Source organism: Oncorhynchus clarkii, unplaced genomic scaffold (assembly GCF_045791955.1).
Source record: "Oncorhynchus clarkii lewisi isolate Uvic-CL-2024 unplaced genomic scaffold, UVic_Ocla_1.0 unplaced_contig_6424_pilon_pilon, whole genome shotgun sequence".
Taxonomy (NCBI): domain Eukaryota; kingdom Metazoa; phylum Chordata; class Actinopteri; order Salmoniformes; family Salmonidae; genus Oncorhynchus; species Oncorhynchus clarkii.
The window spans coordinates 77,809-91,905 of NW_027258211.1; the positions used below are offsets into that span (position 1 = coordinate 77,809).

Sequence of the window (14,097 nt, forward strand, 5' to 3'; positions counted from 1 at the left end):
ATGGGAGAAACTCCCCAGATACAGGTGTGCCAAGCTTGTTAATACATATGCAAACATTTCTAAACATTTCTAAAAACCTGATGTTGCTTTGTCATTATGGGGTATTATGTGTAGATTGATGAGGGGAAAAAACAATGGAATCCATTTTAGAATTAGGCTGTAGCATAACATGTGGAAAAAGGAAAGGGGTCTGCAGTGTATATAGCTTGGAGCTACCGAATGACATTTTTGGTGAGTTTGGACATTTACAAGTGAATGTGAATGAGAGACACTGTGCAAATGAACAAAGTTTTGACGCATGCTTGTCTGAGGTTAGAAGCAGCATGTGAACTGTTGTGGAAATTCTAACCAATTGAGAGAGACTTTGTTATTTCTTCAAACAATCAATCTTTATTAATAAGAATTGCAATAATGAAGCTGGTCAGTCATGCACTCTGAAGTGTTGCTGAGAGCTCGATGACACAATGAGTACAGAAGCCTTATATAGTCAAACTATTTTACACAAGCACATACAAAACATCTTGGTATGTGTTCATGTGTGGTGAACGAGACTAAACTATGATAGAAGGTGCAGACTAACTGTAAATTGGTTGTCTCGTTCTGTAGCAACAGCTATTCTTCTTGTGAGATCTCAAAACAACAGCTAGTTATTCTACTCTTCTAGTGAGATCTCAAAACAACAGCTAGTTATTCTACTCTTTTAGTGAGATCTCAAAACAACAGCTAGTTATTCTACTCTTCTAGTGAGATCTCAAAACAACAGCTAGTTATTCTACTCTTCTAGTGAGATCTCAAAACAACAGCTAGTTATTCTACTCTTCTAGTGAGATCTCAAAACAACAGCTAGTTATTCTACTCTTCAAGTGAGATCTCAAAACAACAGGAAATCAGTTCAGTTTCTCTGAAAATCAACGGTTTCCTGAATGGGGTCAAGCAAACACTTTTTGCTGTCTGCCGAGAGGGTGTGTGGTTGCACACCCACACACACATACACAAGCATAAACTTCAAGAGATCCTTCAACACATTAGAAGTCATATAAACTGAAAGAGGTTAACATAGATTTTTCACTCGCGGTACATGCTGTGTCTGTGTGGATTCTGGAGTCGCTAGGGCAACAGTCCTGCCTGCTCTGCTCAAAGAAGATGGGGCAAGAAGTTGGGGCAATAGCAGACGGGCCAAGAACGGAGAGGAGAAAAAACGCCATAAAATCAAGATAGCAGGCAGTTGTACAGATTTCTCAAACACGGCAGAAAGCTAACACAATATGATGCCCCGTCTCCTTATTAATTCAGCCACTTACTGAGATAACTAGCAAGTTAATGGACGCATTAATGCAGAATGCTGAGATTTTCACACAGACAAAAATATTAAACGCATAAGAAATATCTGGCTGCTTCTTGAAGACGCAGATCTAAAGTGCTTCTTATTGTCATTTCTGCTCGGCATCAGACACATTTTGTGCTTCAGTTGCACTTCTCCACTCGGATGACAGAGCTCTGACTAATGTGTAGCTACTTTTCTTTCTCTGTTGGTTTTCCATATAGACTAGTTTTCTCTGGTACTTTTCCATATAGACTAGTTTTCTCTGGGACTTTTCCATATAGACTAGTTTTCTCTGGTACTTTTCCATATAGACTAGTTTTCTCTGGTACTTTTCCATATAGACTAGTTTTCTCTGGGACTTTTCCATATAGACTAGTTTTCTCTGTTGGTTTTCCATATAGACTAGTTTTCTCTGGTACTTTTCCATATAGACTAGTTTTCTCTGGGACTTTTCCATATAGACTAGTTTTCTCTGGTACTTTTCCATATAGACTAGTTTTCTCTGGTACTTTTCCATATAGACTAGTTTTCTCTGGTACTTTTCCATATAGACTAGTTTTCTCTGGTACTTTTCCATATAGACTAGTTTTCTCTGGTACTTTTCCATATAGACTCATTTTTTCTGTTGGTTTTCCATATAGACTAGTTTTCTCTGGTACTTTTCCATATAGACTAGTTTTCTCTGGTACTTTTCCATATAGACTAGTTTTCTCTGGTACTTTTCCATATAGACTAGTTTTCTCTGGTACTTTTCCATGTAGACTATTTTTTCCGGTATAATGCAAGATTGACTTTAAGCAAAACATTAGGAAATGTAGCTAGCTACATTCTGTCTATGATAAACATTAGAAATATGATGGCAATGCATCGTTTTTTGCCCAAAATACCTTGCTTTTTCATTGTAAACTCATACTTACTTGTGAGGCTGCCAGACAAATAGCATTGCACTTCTGTTATCATCAGATGAAAATGAAGCTATTTTCTGCTGAATGTGTTGAACAAAAATGTATACTGAACAAAAACATAAACGCAACATGCAACAATTTCAACTATTTTACTGAGTTACAGTTCATATAAGGATATCAGTCAGTCGAAATACATTCATTAGGCCCTAATCTATGAATTTCACATGACTGGGCAGGGTGGCATCCATGGGTGGGCCTGCGAGGGCAAACCCCCCCCCCCCCCCCCCTTAAGAGCTAGGCCCAGCCAATCAGAATGAGTTTTATGACAGACACAAATGCTCCTCAGTTTCATCAGCTGTCTGGGTGGCTGGTCTCAGATGATCCCGCAGGTGAAGAAGCTGGAAGGGACGTCCTGGGCTGGCGTGGTTACACGTGGTCTGCGGTTGTGAGGCCGGGTTGGACGTACTGCCATATTCTCTAAAACAACGTCGGACGCGGCTTATGGTAGATAGACAAAGGCGGATGGATTATCTTATTCAATTCTCTGGCAACTGCTCTGGTGGACATTCCTGCAGTCAGCATGCCAATTGTGCGCTCCTTCAAAATATAGACATCTGTTGCATTGTGTTGTGTGACAAAACTGCATATTTTAGTGGCTTTTTATTGTCCCCAGCACAAGGTTTACCTGTGATTATGACGTTTAATCAGATTCTAACAGGGATGTAAAAAATAAACAAGCTTTTTGCATTTTTTCTCTTAACCTATTGTACAAGTTGACTGCAGGTATGTACTTAAAAAGTAGCTACAAATATTAAAATGTATTGAAAAACCTCAAAGAAATAGTTTAAACAGTATTGAAAACCAAACCCCTAACTATTTCCAAATACCCCATATATATTTTATTTAACTAGGGAAGTCAGTTAAGAGCAAATGCGTATTTACAATGACGGCCTATCCCGGCCAAACCCGGACGATGCTGGGCCAATTGGGTGCCGCCCTATGGGACTCTCAATCACGGCCCGATGTGATACAGCCTGGAATCAAACCAGGGACTGTAGTGATGCCTCTTGCACTGAGCTGCAGTGCCTTAGACCGCTGCGCAACTCGGGAGCCCTATAGGGTATATACGGCATACCGCCCAAGCCTAGTAACTGGTTATCGTGTGTAGGAACTGCTTATCGTGTGTGTATGTAGCAAGCAGGGTTGTGGACAATTCCATTTAAATTCCAATCAATTCAGAATTAAACCAAATTCCAATTCCAAATTTTCCTAATTTAAAAGCATAGAAGAGAATTGGAATTTCTGTATACTTCCTGAATTGACTGGAATTGAAATGAAGTTGACCCCAAGCCTGGTACACACATATTGTATATATTCCATATATATTTTATATAGTGCCAAATAGGGGTTTCTTTGGTTCCTAACGATAGTAGATCCCTTTTTCGTGCTGTATAGAACCCTTTTTGAAAGGTTCTATAAAGAAACATGCTCATACGGTTCTAAATGGAACCTTTATAGTGTTATAAAGAACACTTTCCTGAGGCTCTATAAAGAACATGAGCCATATGTAACCATCACTGGCCATAGTCATATTTAACATGTAAGGGCATAACACAACTGATAGACTGGAATGACACGCTCACTCACAGTTGAAAAGGAGTATAAATTGTATGGTTGAGAGGGATGAGGCAAAAGGTATGGCAATTAAGTCGGGCAGCCCAACTGGTTGGCAAACATACTGCAAATTAAGAAATCATGTTACTAAACTAAATAAAAATAAAAATAAACTACACTATGAAACAAAAATCTATGATATAAAGAATGATAGTAAAACGCTTTGGAGCACCTTAAATGACATTCTGGGAAAAAAGGCTAACTCGGCTCCATCATTCATTGAATCAGATGGCTCATTCATCACAAAACCCACTGATATTTCCAACTACTTTAATTACTTTTTCATTGGCAAGATAAGCAAACTTAAGTATGACATGTCAGCAACAAAAGCTGATACTACACATCCAAGTACAGTTGAAGTTGGAAGTTTACATACACCTTAGCCAAATACATTTAAAATCAGTTTTTCACAATTCCTGACATTTAATCCTAGTAGAAATTCCCTGTTTTAGGTCAGTTAGGATCACCACCTTATTTTATTTTATTGTCAGAATAATAGTAGAGAGAATTATTTATTTCAGCTTTTATTTCTTTCATCACATTCCCAGTGGGTCAGAAGTTTACATACACTCAGTTAGTATTTGGTAGCATTGCCTTTAAATTGTTTAACCTGGGTCAAACGTTTCAGATAGCCTTCCTCAAGCTTCCCACAATAAGTTGGGTGAATTTTGGCCCATTCCTCCTGACAGAACTGGTGTAACTGAGTCAGGTTTGTAGGCCTCGCACATGCTTTTTCAGTTCTGCCCACATATGTTCTATGGGATTGAGGTCAGGGCTTTGTGGTGGCCACTCCAATACCTTGACTTTGTTCTCCTTAAGCCATTTTGCCACATCTTTGGAAGTATGCTTGGGGTCATTGTACATTTGGAAGACCCATTTGTGACCAAGCTTTAACTTCCTGACTGATGTCTGAGATGTTGCTACAATATATCCACATACATTTCCTCCTCATGATGCCATCTATTTTGTGAAGTGCACCAGTCCCTCCTGCAGCAAAGCACCCTCACAACATGATGCTGCTTCAAGGTTGGGATGGTGTTCTTCGGCTTGCAAGCCTCCCCCTTTTCTTCCAAACATAACGATGGTCATTATGGCCAAACAGTTTTATTTTTGTTTTATCAGATCAGAGGACATTTCTTTTGTACCTGTTTCCTCCAGCATATTCACAGGGTCCTTTGCTGTTGTTCTGGGATTGTTTTGCACTTTTCAAACCAAAGTACGTTCATCTCTAGGAGACAAATCCCGCTTCTCCTTCCTGAGCGGTATGACGCCTGCATGGTCCCATGGTGTTTATACTTGCGTACTATTGTTTGTACAGATGAACGTGGTACCTTCAGGGTTTTGGAAATTGCTCCCAAGGATGAACCAAACTTGTGGAGGTCTCCAATTTATTTTCTGAGATCTTGACTGATTTATTTAGATTTTCGCATGATGTCAAGCAAAGAGGCACTGAGTTTGAAGGTAGGCCTTGAAATACATCCACAGGTACACCTTTAATTGACTCAAATGATGTCAATTAGCCTATCAGAAGCTTCTATAGCCATTACATACTTTTCTGGAATTTTTCAAGTTGTTTAAAGGCACAGTCAACTTAGTGTATGTAAACTTCTGACCCACTGGAATTATGATACAGTGAATTATAAGTGAAATAATCTGTCTGTAAATAATTGTTGGAGAAATTACTTGTGTCATGCACAAAGTAGATGTCCTAACCGACTTGCCAAAACTATAGTTTGTTAACAAGAAATGTGTGGAGTGGTTGAAAAACAAGTTTTAATGACTCCAACCTAAGTGTATGTAAACTTCCGACTTCAACTGTATATCGGACCAACTTATGAAAGAGAAGAATTGTACTTTTGAGTTCCGTAAAGTCAGTGTGGAAGAGGTATTATTGTTGTCTATCAACAATGATACGCTAGTAAAGTAAAGTACTTCAAGCACATATTTTCATTTCAGTCTCCAACATCTCCACTAACTGTATGGATTGTATGGATATGTTTCCTATTAATAATGTAAAATTAGCAGCTGTACAGAAAGACTCATGTGAAGGCCAAATTACAGAGGAGGAACTTCTTGATGCAATTAAAGCCTTTAAGTCCAGGAAATCTTCAGGGCTGGATGGCGTACCAGTGGAGGTATTCCAAACATTTGTTGATATACTCAGAGGACCGTTATTAGCATGTTTTAACCACTCCTATATAAATGGTATATTATTAAACACTCAACAATAAGGTTTGATTTCATTATTACTGAAACAGGATCCAAGTGGTATATAACCAAATTATGATAACTGTATATTATGTATCACCAAAAAATTCAACTGTTACATTACCGTGTAGTTTACCAATGAAATGGTCTGACGGAGATGTGGACACACTCTGTATACAAATCCCGAAAGAAAGACATGATCTCACTCCAATACATTTTTATAGAAAGTTAGCAAAAATGCATAAGATCTTGCTAGCATGGAAAGTAAAATACCTGTGTATTTGTGGAAAAAAAACCCTGATTAACTCTGTAGTCATATCCCAGTTTAACTATTTGCTAATGGCCTTGCCTACACCTAGCAACTAGTTTTTTAATTATATGAGCAAAAAATATTGCGTTTTATTTGGAATGGCAGGCCAGACAAAATTAAAAGGGCATATTTATATAATGAATATTAATTCGGAGGGCAGAAATTATTAAATATTAAAGCATTAGACCTCTCACGTAAGGCATCAGTCATACAAAAGTTATACATAAATCTGAAATGGTTCTCCAGTAAATTAGTAAGAATGTCTCACCCCATGTTCAAGAATGGCCTTTTTCCCTTTATTCAGTAAGGAAAAGTCAGGAACTTGTCTGTCGGCCCTGCATTGAAGACCAAAAAAATTGTGGTAAATAAAAATATATACCAGTTTCATTTAAGGACCAAAACATTGACAGCTGTGCCATATAAATTGCAAAATAGTTGGGAAGAGATTTTCAATGTACCATTCCATGGCACATGGTTTATGAATTGACATGCAAAACACCACCACATTCAAAACAAAAAATGTCTATTTAAATTATTATACAAAATTCTTGCAACAGAATGTTATATATATGGGGGGGGATACAATATTCTCAGCTCTGAAGATTTTGCTGCAAGGAGGCAGAGTCATTAGATCATTTATTTTGGTACTGTCCATGTGTAGCTCGTTTTTGGTCACAGTTCCAGGAATGGCTGAAGAATTGCAACATTTGCCTAGAACTAACGCTGCAGATAGCAATACTGGGTGATTTGATTAGTCATAGTCAATCAATCAATAATATAATAATTATTTGAGCAAAAATGTTTATCTTTAATTTACAATCTGTAGAAACTATGAGAATAGAAAGGTTCAGTACTTTTGTGAAGCATCACAGCACACTTGAAAAATAAATGACAAATAGAAATCCAATATGGATGGTGTTAAGAGATAGATGGGAGGGGTTGAATGGAGCTGAAGGATGGGACTGGATGGTGTTGAGAGACAGATGGGAGGGGTTGAATGGAGCTGAAGGGTGGGACTGGATGGTGTTGAGAGATAGATGGGAGGGGTTGAATGGAGCTGAAGGGTGGGACTGGATGGTGTTGAGAGATAGATGGGAGGGGTTGAATGGAGCTGAAGGGTGGGACTGGATGGTGTTGAGAGACATATGGGAGGGGTTGAATGGATCTGAAGGGTGGGACTGGATGGTGTTGAGAGATAGATGGGAGGGGTTGAATGGAGCTGAAGGGTGGGACTGGATGGTGTTGAGAGATAGATGGGAGGGGTTGAATGGAGTTGAAGGGTGGGACTGGATGGTGTTGAGAGACAGATGGGAGGGGTTGAATGGAGCTGAAGGGTGGGACTGGATGGTGTTGAGAGACAGATGGGAGGGGTTGAATGGAGCTGAAGCGTGGGACTAATAACAACATGATGACAAATGTAAAACATACGGAGTCTGTAAAATGTATATAGGTTCAGAACTTTTGTGAAATATCACAGTTACAAATATATGGTAAATATAAATCAAACTGGGTGGACATCAGAAATAGAGCAAGGCCAGGACAAAAAAAAAAAACTAAATATAACTATTGTAAAATAGATTGTGTCTTTAAAATGTGTATAGTATGTATAAACTGGAAGTAGAAGCCTAAGTGTTATTGTTTATTAGTTACTCCAATTGGGGGAGGGGTGGTAGGGTTTGTGGGGAATAATAAAGGATGGTATATACTAAAGAAAGTGTGTATATGTATATATGTATGTGTATATATGTATGTGTATGCATATATATACACTACTGTTCAAAATGTTTGGGGTCACTTAGAAATGCCCTTGTTTTGAAAGAAAAGCACATTTTTTTGTTCATTAAAATAACTTCAAATTGATCAGAAATACAATGTAGACATTGTTAATGTTGTAAATGACTGTTGTAGCTGGAAACAGCTTATTTTTTATTGAATATCTACATAGGCGTACAGAGGTCCATTATCAGCAACCATCACTCCTGTGTTCCAATGGCACGTTGTGTTAGCTAATCCAAGTTTAGCATTTTAAAAGGCTAATTGATCATTAGAAAACCCTTTTGCAACTATGTTAGCACAGCTGAAAATGGTTGTGCTGATTAAAGAAGCAATACAACTGTCCTTCTTTAGACTAGTTGAGTATCTGGAGCATCAGCATTTGTGGGTTCGATTACAGGCTCAAAATGGCCAGAAACAAAGAACTTTCTTCTGAAACTCATCATTCTATTCTTGTTCTGAAAAATGAAGGCTATTCCTTGTGAGAAATTGCCAAGAAACTGAAGATCTGGTACAACGCTGTGTACTACTCCCTTCGCAGAACATTGCAAACAGTCTATAACCAGAAAGAAAGAATGGGAGGCCCCGGTGCACAACTGACTAAGAGGACAAGTACATTAGAGTGTCTAGTTTGAGAACCAGACGCCTCACAAGTCCTCAACTGGCAGCTTCATTAAATAGTACCCACAAAAAAACAGTCTCAATGTCAACAGTGAAGAGGCGATTCCAGGATACTGGCCCTAACAGAACACAGTGGGTGTTCTTTAATGATAAACATGATCCAGGTAGAATCAGGAGTTCCCCAGTGTAGCTGTTCAGGCCCCTTACTTTTTTCGATATTTACTGACGACATGCCACTGGCTTTGAGTAAAGCCTGTGTGTTTATGTATGCGGAATACTCAACACTATACACATCAGCTACTACAGCAACTGAAATGACTGCAACACTTAACAAAGTGCTGCAATTAGTTTCAGAATGGGTGGCAAGGAATCAGTTAGTCCTAAATATTTCCAAAACTAAAAGCATTGTATTTGGGACAAATCATTCACTAAACCCTAAACTTCAACTAATACTCGTAATAAATCATGTGGAAATTGAGCAAGGTGCGGTGACTAAACTGCTTGGAGTAACCCTGGATTGTAAACTGTCATGGTCAAAACATATTGATACAACAGTAGCTAAGATGAATGTCTGTCCAAAATAAAGTGCTGCTCTGCCTTCTTAACAGCATTATCAACAAGGCAGGTCCTACAGGCCCTAGTTTTGTCGCACCTTGACTACTGTTCAGTCGTGTGGTCAGGTGCCACAAACAGGGACTTTGCAGTTGGCTCAGAACAGGGCAGCACAGCTGGCCCTTCAAAGTACACGGAGAGCTAACATTAATGACAGGCATGTCAATCTCTCATGGCTCATGGCTGGAAGAGAGATTGACTTCATCACTACTTTTATTTATGAGAGGTGTTGAATGCACCAAGCTGTCTGTCTAAACTACTGACACACAGCTAGGAAACCCATGTATACCCCACAAGACATGTCACTAGAGGTCTCTACACGGTCCCCAAGTCCAGAACAGACTATGGGAGGTACACAGTACTACATAGAGCCATGACTACATGGAACTCTATTCCACATAAGGTAAATGATGCAAGCAGTAGAATCGGATTTTAAAAAGCAGGTAAAAACAAATCTAATGGAACAACAGTGACTGTGAAGAGACACACACAAAGGTACAACACATGCATACACATGCATTGTAATATTGTTATATGGTGGTATTATATGTTTTGTATTGTAGATATGTAGTGGTGTAATAATGTTACATTATGTACTGTTTTATCTTTTGTTGTACTTGTAATGTAAGTGCTTTACTATGTGTGGACACCAGGAAGAGTGGCTGCTGCCTTGGCAGAACTAATGGGGTTCCTTAATAAACCCCAAGAAGAGTAGCTGCTGCCTTGGCAGAACTAATGGGGATACATAATAAACCCCAAGAAGAGTAGCTGATGCCTTGGCAGAACTAATGGGGTTCCTTAATAAACCCCAAGAAGAGTAGCTGCTGCCTTGGCAGAACTAATGGGGTTCCTTAATAAACCCCAGGGAGAGTAGCTGCTGCCTCGGCAGAACTAATGGGGTTCCTTAATAAACCCCAGGAAGAGTAGCTGCTGCCTTGGCAGGAACTAATGGGGATCCTTAATAAACCCCAGGAAGAGTAGCTGCTGCCTTGGCAGAACTAATGGGGTTCCTTAATAAACCCCAGGAAGAGTAGCTGCTGCCTTGGCAGAACTAATGGGGATCCTTAATAAACCCCAGGAAGAGTAGCTGCTGCCTTGGCAGAACTAATGGGGTTCCTTAATAAACCCCAAGAAGAGTAGCTGCTGCCTTGGCAGAACTAATGGGGTTCCTTAATAAACCCCAAGAAGAGTAGCTGCTGCCTTGGCAGAACTAATGGGGTTCCTTAATAAACCCCAAGAAAAGTAGCTGCTGCCTTGGCAGAACTAATGGGGTTCCTTAATAAACCCCAGGAAGAGTAGCTGCTGCCTTGGCAGAACTAATGGGGTTCCTTAATAAACCCCAGGAAGAGTAGCTGCTGCCTTGGCAGAACTAATGGGGATCCTTAATAAACTCTAGGAAGAGTAGCTGCTGCCTTGGCAGAACTAATGGGGTTCCTTAATAAACCCCAGGAAGAGTAGCTGCTGCCTTGGCAGAACTAATGGGGTTCCTTAATAAACCCCAGGAAGAGTAGCTGCTGCCTTGGCAGAACTAATGGGGATCCATAATAAACCCCAGGAAGAGTAGCTGCTGCCTTGGCAGAACTAATGGGGTTCCTTAATAAACCCCAGGAAGAGTAGCTGCTGCCTTGGCAGAACTAATGGGGTTCCTTAATAAACCCCAGGAAGAGTAGCTGCTGCCTTGGCAGAACTAATGGGGATCCTAAAAAAAACCCAGGAAGAGTAGCTGCTGCCTTGGCAGAACTAATGGGGTTCCTTAATAAACCCCAGGAAGAGTAGCTGCTGCCTTGGCAGAACTAATGGGGTTCCTTAATAAACCCCAGGAAGAGTAGCTGCTGCCTTGGCATAACTAATGGGGATCCATAATAAACCCCAGGAAGAGTAGCTGCTGCCTTGGCAGAACTAATGGGGTTCCTTAATAAACCCCAGGAAGAGTAGCTGCTGCCTTGGCAGAACTAATGGGGTTCCTTAATAAACCCCAAGAAGAGTAGCTGCTGCCTTGGCAGAACTAATGGGGTTCCTTAATAAACCCCAAGAAGAGTAGCTGCTGCCTTGGCAGAACTAATGGGGTTCCTTAATAAACCCCAAGAAGAGTAGCTGCTGCCTTGGCAGGAACTAATGGGGATCCTTAATAAACCCCAGGAAGAGTAGCTGCTGCCTTGGCAGGATTAACGGGGTTCCTTAACAAATACAAAGAGCCCTAACTCCTTAGTGTGTAGCAACTGCATTGTAACTACATTGTGTGTGTGTATTACATCTGTGTGTAATTGTGTTGAGATCTGTTTCCCCAGCAATCCGAGGCTTCTCTCCTCAACATAAGATCAATAGCTTTGCGGAGGCCAAGGGTCTGGACCGGATCAACGAGCGCATGCCCCCCCGCCGTGACGCCGTCAACATTGTGGGTGTCTCCATGGGCCGCATGAACATGGGGGAGCCCAACGGCACCGACAACAACAGCAATATACAGGGATGATGCACACACACACACACACACACACACACACACACACACACTATTTCATACACACTCTGAAACACACACATAGATATGAAGTACATACACCAACATACACACCTTTGACTTACACATACTCACAAATACACTTGATTTAAACATAAAGTACACACACATACTTATACATACACATAAACACAAAACATACAGGCTACACAAGTCAGCATATACCCTTATACAGTGATGGCACACACACCATCCTCCTCCTCCCCTCTACCCTGTCCTGTTGCTGCCCAGACCACCTCTCCACCAGTGTGGCAAGACTTTGCCATGGATGGTTGAGGCGTCCTACTGGACAAACTGTACTGCAGGTTCCATCATTACCTGATCTGACCTGGTCACACACACTACTGAAGGCCCCTGACCTGACCACAACACACTACGGAACACTACTGGACGTTCTGGAACACTCTACTGGACATTCTGGAACACTCTACTGGACGTTCTGGAACACTCTACTGAACGTTCTGGAACACTACTGGACGTTCTGGAACACTACTGAACGTTCTGGAACACTCTACTGAACGTTCTGGAACACTCTACTGAACGTTCTGGAACACTCTACTGAACGTTCTGGAACACTCTACTGAACGTTCTGGAACACTCCAATGCAAAACAAAGAGCTACTGGTCTGTTCTCATTGTGTAGTAGGGGTGACTGGGTGACAGATGTTACCTTTCTGTTGTGTTGGGGGCAGAGGGAGAGTGGGGGGGGTTGGGTAGGGGAGGCATGGGCTGAGAGGTCAACGAGGGCTGAGGTGGCATGCGGGAGAGGGACTTCCTGTCCGGGATTTTCCGTTTCCTCTTCTCATTTTAAAACAGGAATTTTGTGGTCAGCCCGGTTGGTGGTTTACTTCATTCACTTTATTTTATAAGATAGATAGATAGATAGATCGAGAGATGGACTGGATGGTTCTCGTGACGTCCATGGGAGTTTATTTGTGTGTGCTTGTGTCTGCATTTGCGATTGTGTGAGTGTATGTGTGTCTGTGGGGGGGAAATTTGAATGGCATTTTCATATGCAACATACAAGGTTGTGCTATCGAACATGTTTTGCTACCAGTACTATATGATAATAACAGGACATTCAAATGAAACATATTATTTATTAACTTCAAGGAAAAGACTATGTTGTCAGAAGGTTAAAAATGCAGTCTTAATACCTGAGTGTTCTCTCTCGATCTTATTTTATAAGCCAATATGCTCCACTGGTCAGTTAGTCAGGACTAAAGTGTGTGACCCACCATTAATTCACACAGAGTTCACAGTACACTCACTACACCCCAGACAGACGCTGCCTCTAAAGTCAGTCAGATAAATAAAACTGACCTTAGATCAGTTTTAGTGGCAACGTCTGTCTATTCCACTCTTATGTTCTATTGCTAAACCTGATCATATTTCACTTTTAAGTGCAACTTTTTATCACTTTTACTTATTCCACTTGTTGGGACTAGCTACACGTTTTAATGTTCTATTGCTGCCAAGTCAATCATAGAAATAGAAAGCATAGAATGGACACCTGTATCAGAGATTGAAATGTAGAAATAACTATGATAGATTGGCTGTTTTGCAGGCATGCAATCAGAATCAGCAATGAGTGAAGTCCATTCCATGCGTTCCATTTCTACGGTGTCCTCTTAATGTGCTGTCCAGTAGCCTATAACCTGAGCTGGCTGCACTGGAGGAAATTCCTATAGTGTATATGCTGTTGTGTTCTACCTTGAAAATGAAATTAAGTGTTTTTGGCTGAGTGTGAGCAGTGACTAACAGAAGTCAGCAGAAGGTTATTTATTTGTAAAGCATTTATAAACGCATCAATGCATGCAGTTAAGTTATTTGATAATAATAATGTGAAATTCGATTTGTGCCGTGTTTCAGTATGGTAAGTTCCCTTTTTCTTCCTTCAAATAGGGATAATATTTATTTTGCAAAACATTTATGATTTTTATAATTTTTGGGGGGTGATTTTGTTAATCTTTTTTAAATGTTTTCCATGATTGTATTATGAGTTAATGTATTGTTTTATTTTGATGCTGTACAGACTGGAAGCTTCTATGAGGTGAAATGCATTGTGACTCTATCTCTCTCTCTTCTCTGTTGATGTACAGGAGTTGCTTTTAAACTTGCAATAGCGTGAATGAATGACCATACTATAAAGA

General features: G+C 40.3%; 1 protein-coding gene across 6 annotated transcripts in view; it reads left to right on the plus strand.

Annotated features, from left to right (window-relative positions):
- Window positions 1–12,145, plus strand: part of LOC139396088 (protein phosphatase 3 catalytic subunit alpha-like) — a 67,247-nt gene extending 55,102 nt beyond the window's left edge. For all 6 annotated transcript variants that reach the window (XM_071143294.1, XM_071143297.1, XM_071143296.1 and 3 more), the window contains one exon: window positions 11,716–12,145. In XM_071143294.1, coding sequence (XP_070999395.1) covers window positions 11,716–11,897 — 182 coding nt within the window. In that variant the 3' untranslated portion in view covers window positions 11,898–12,145. The remainder of the gene's footprint in view (window positions 1–11,715) is intronic.
- Window positions 12,146–14,097: the final 1,952 nt, after the last annotated feature.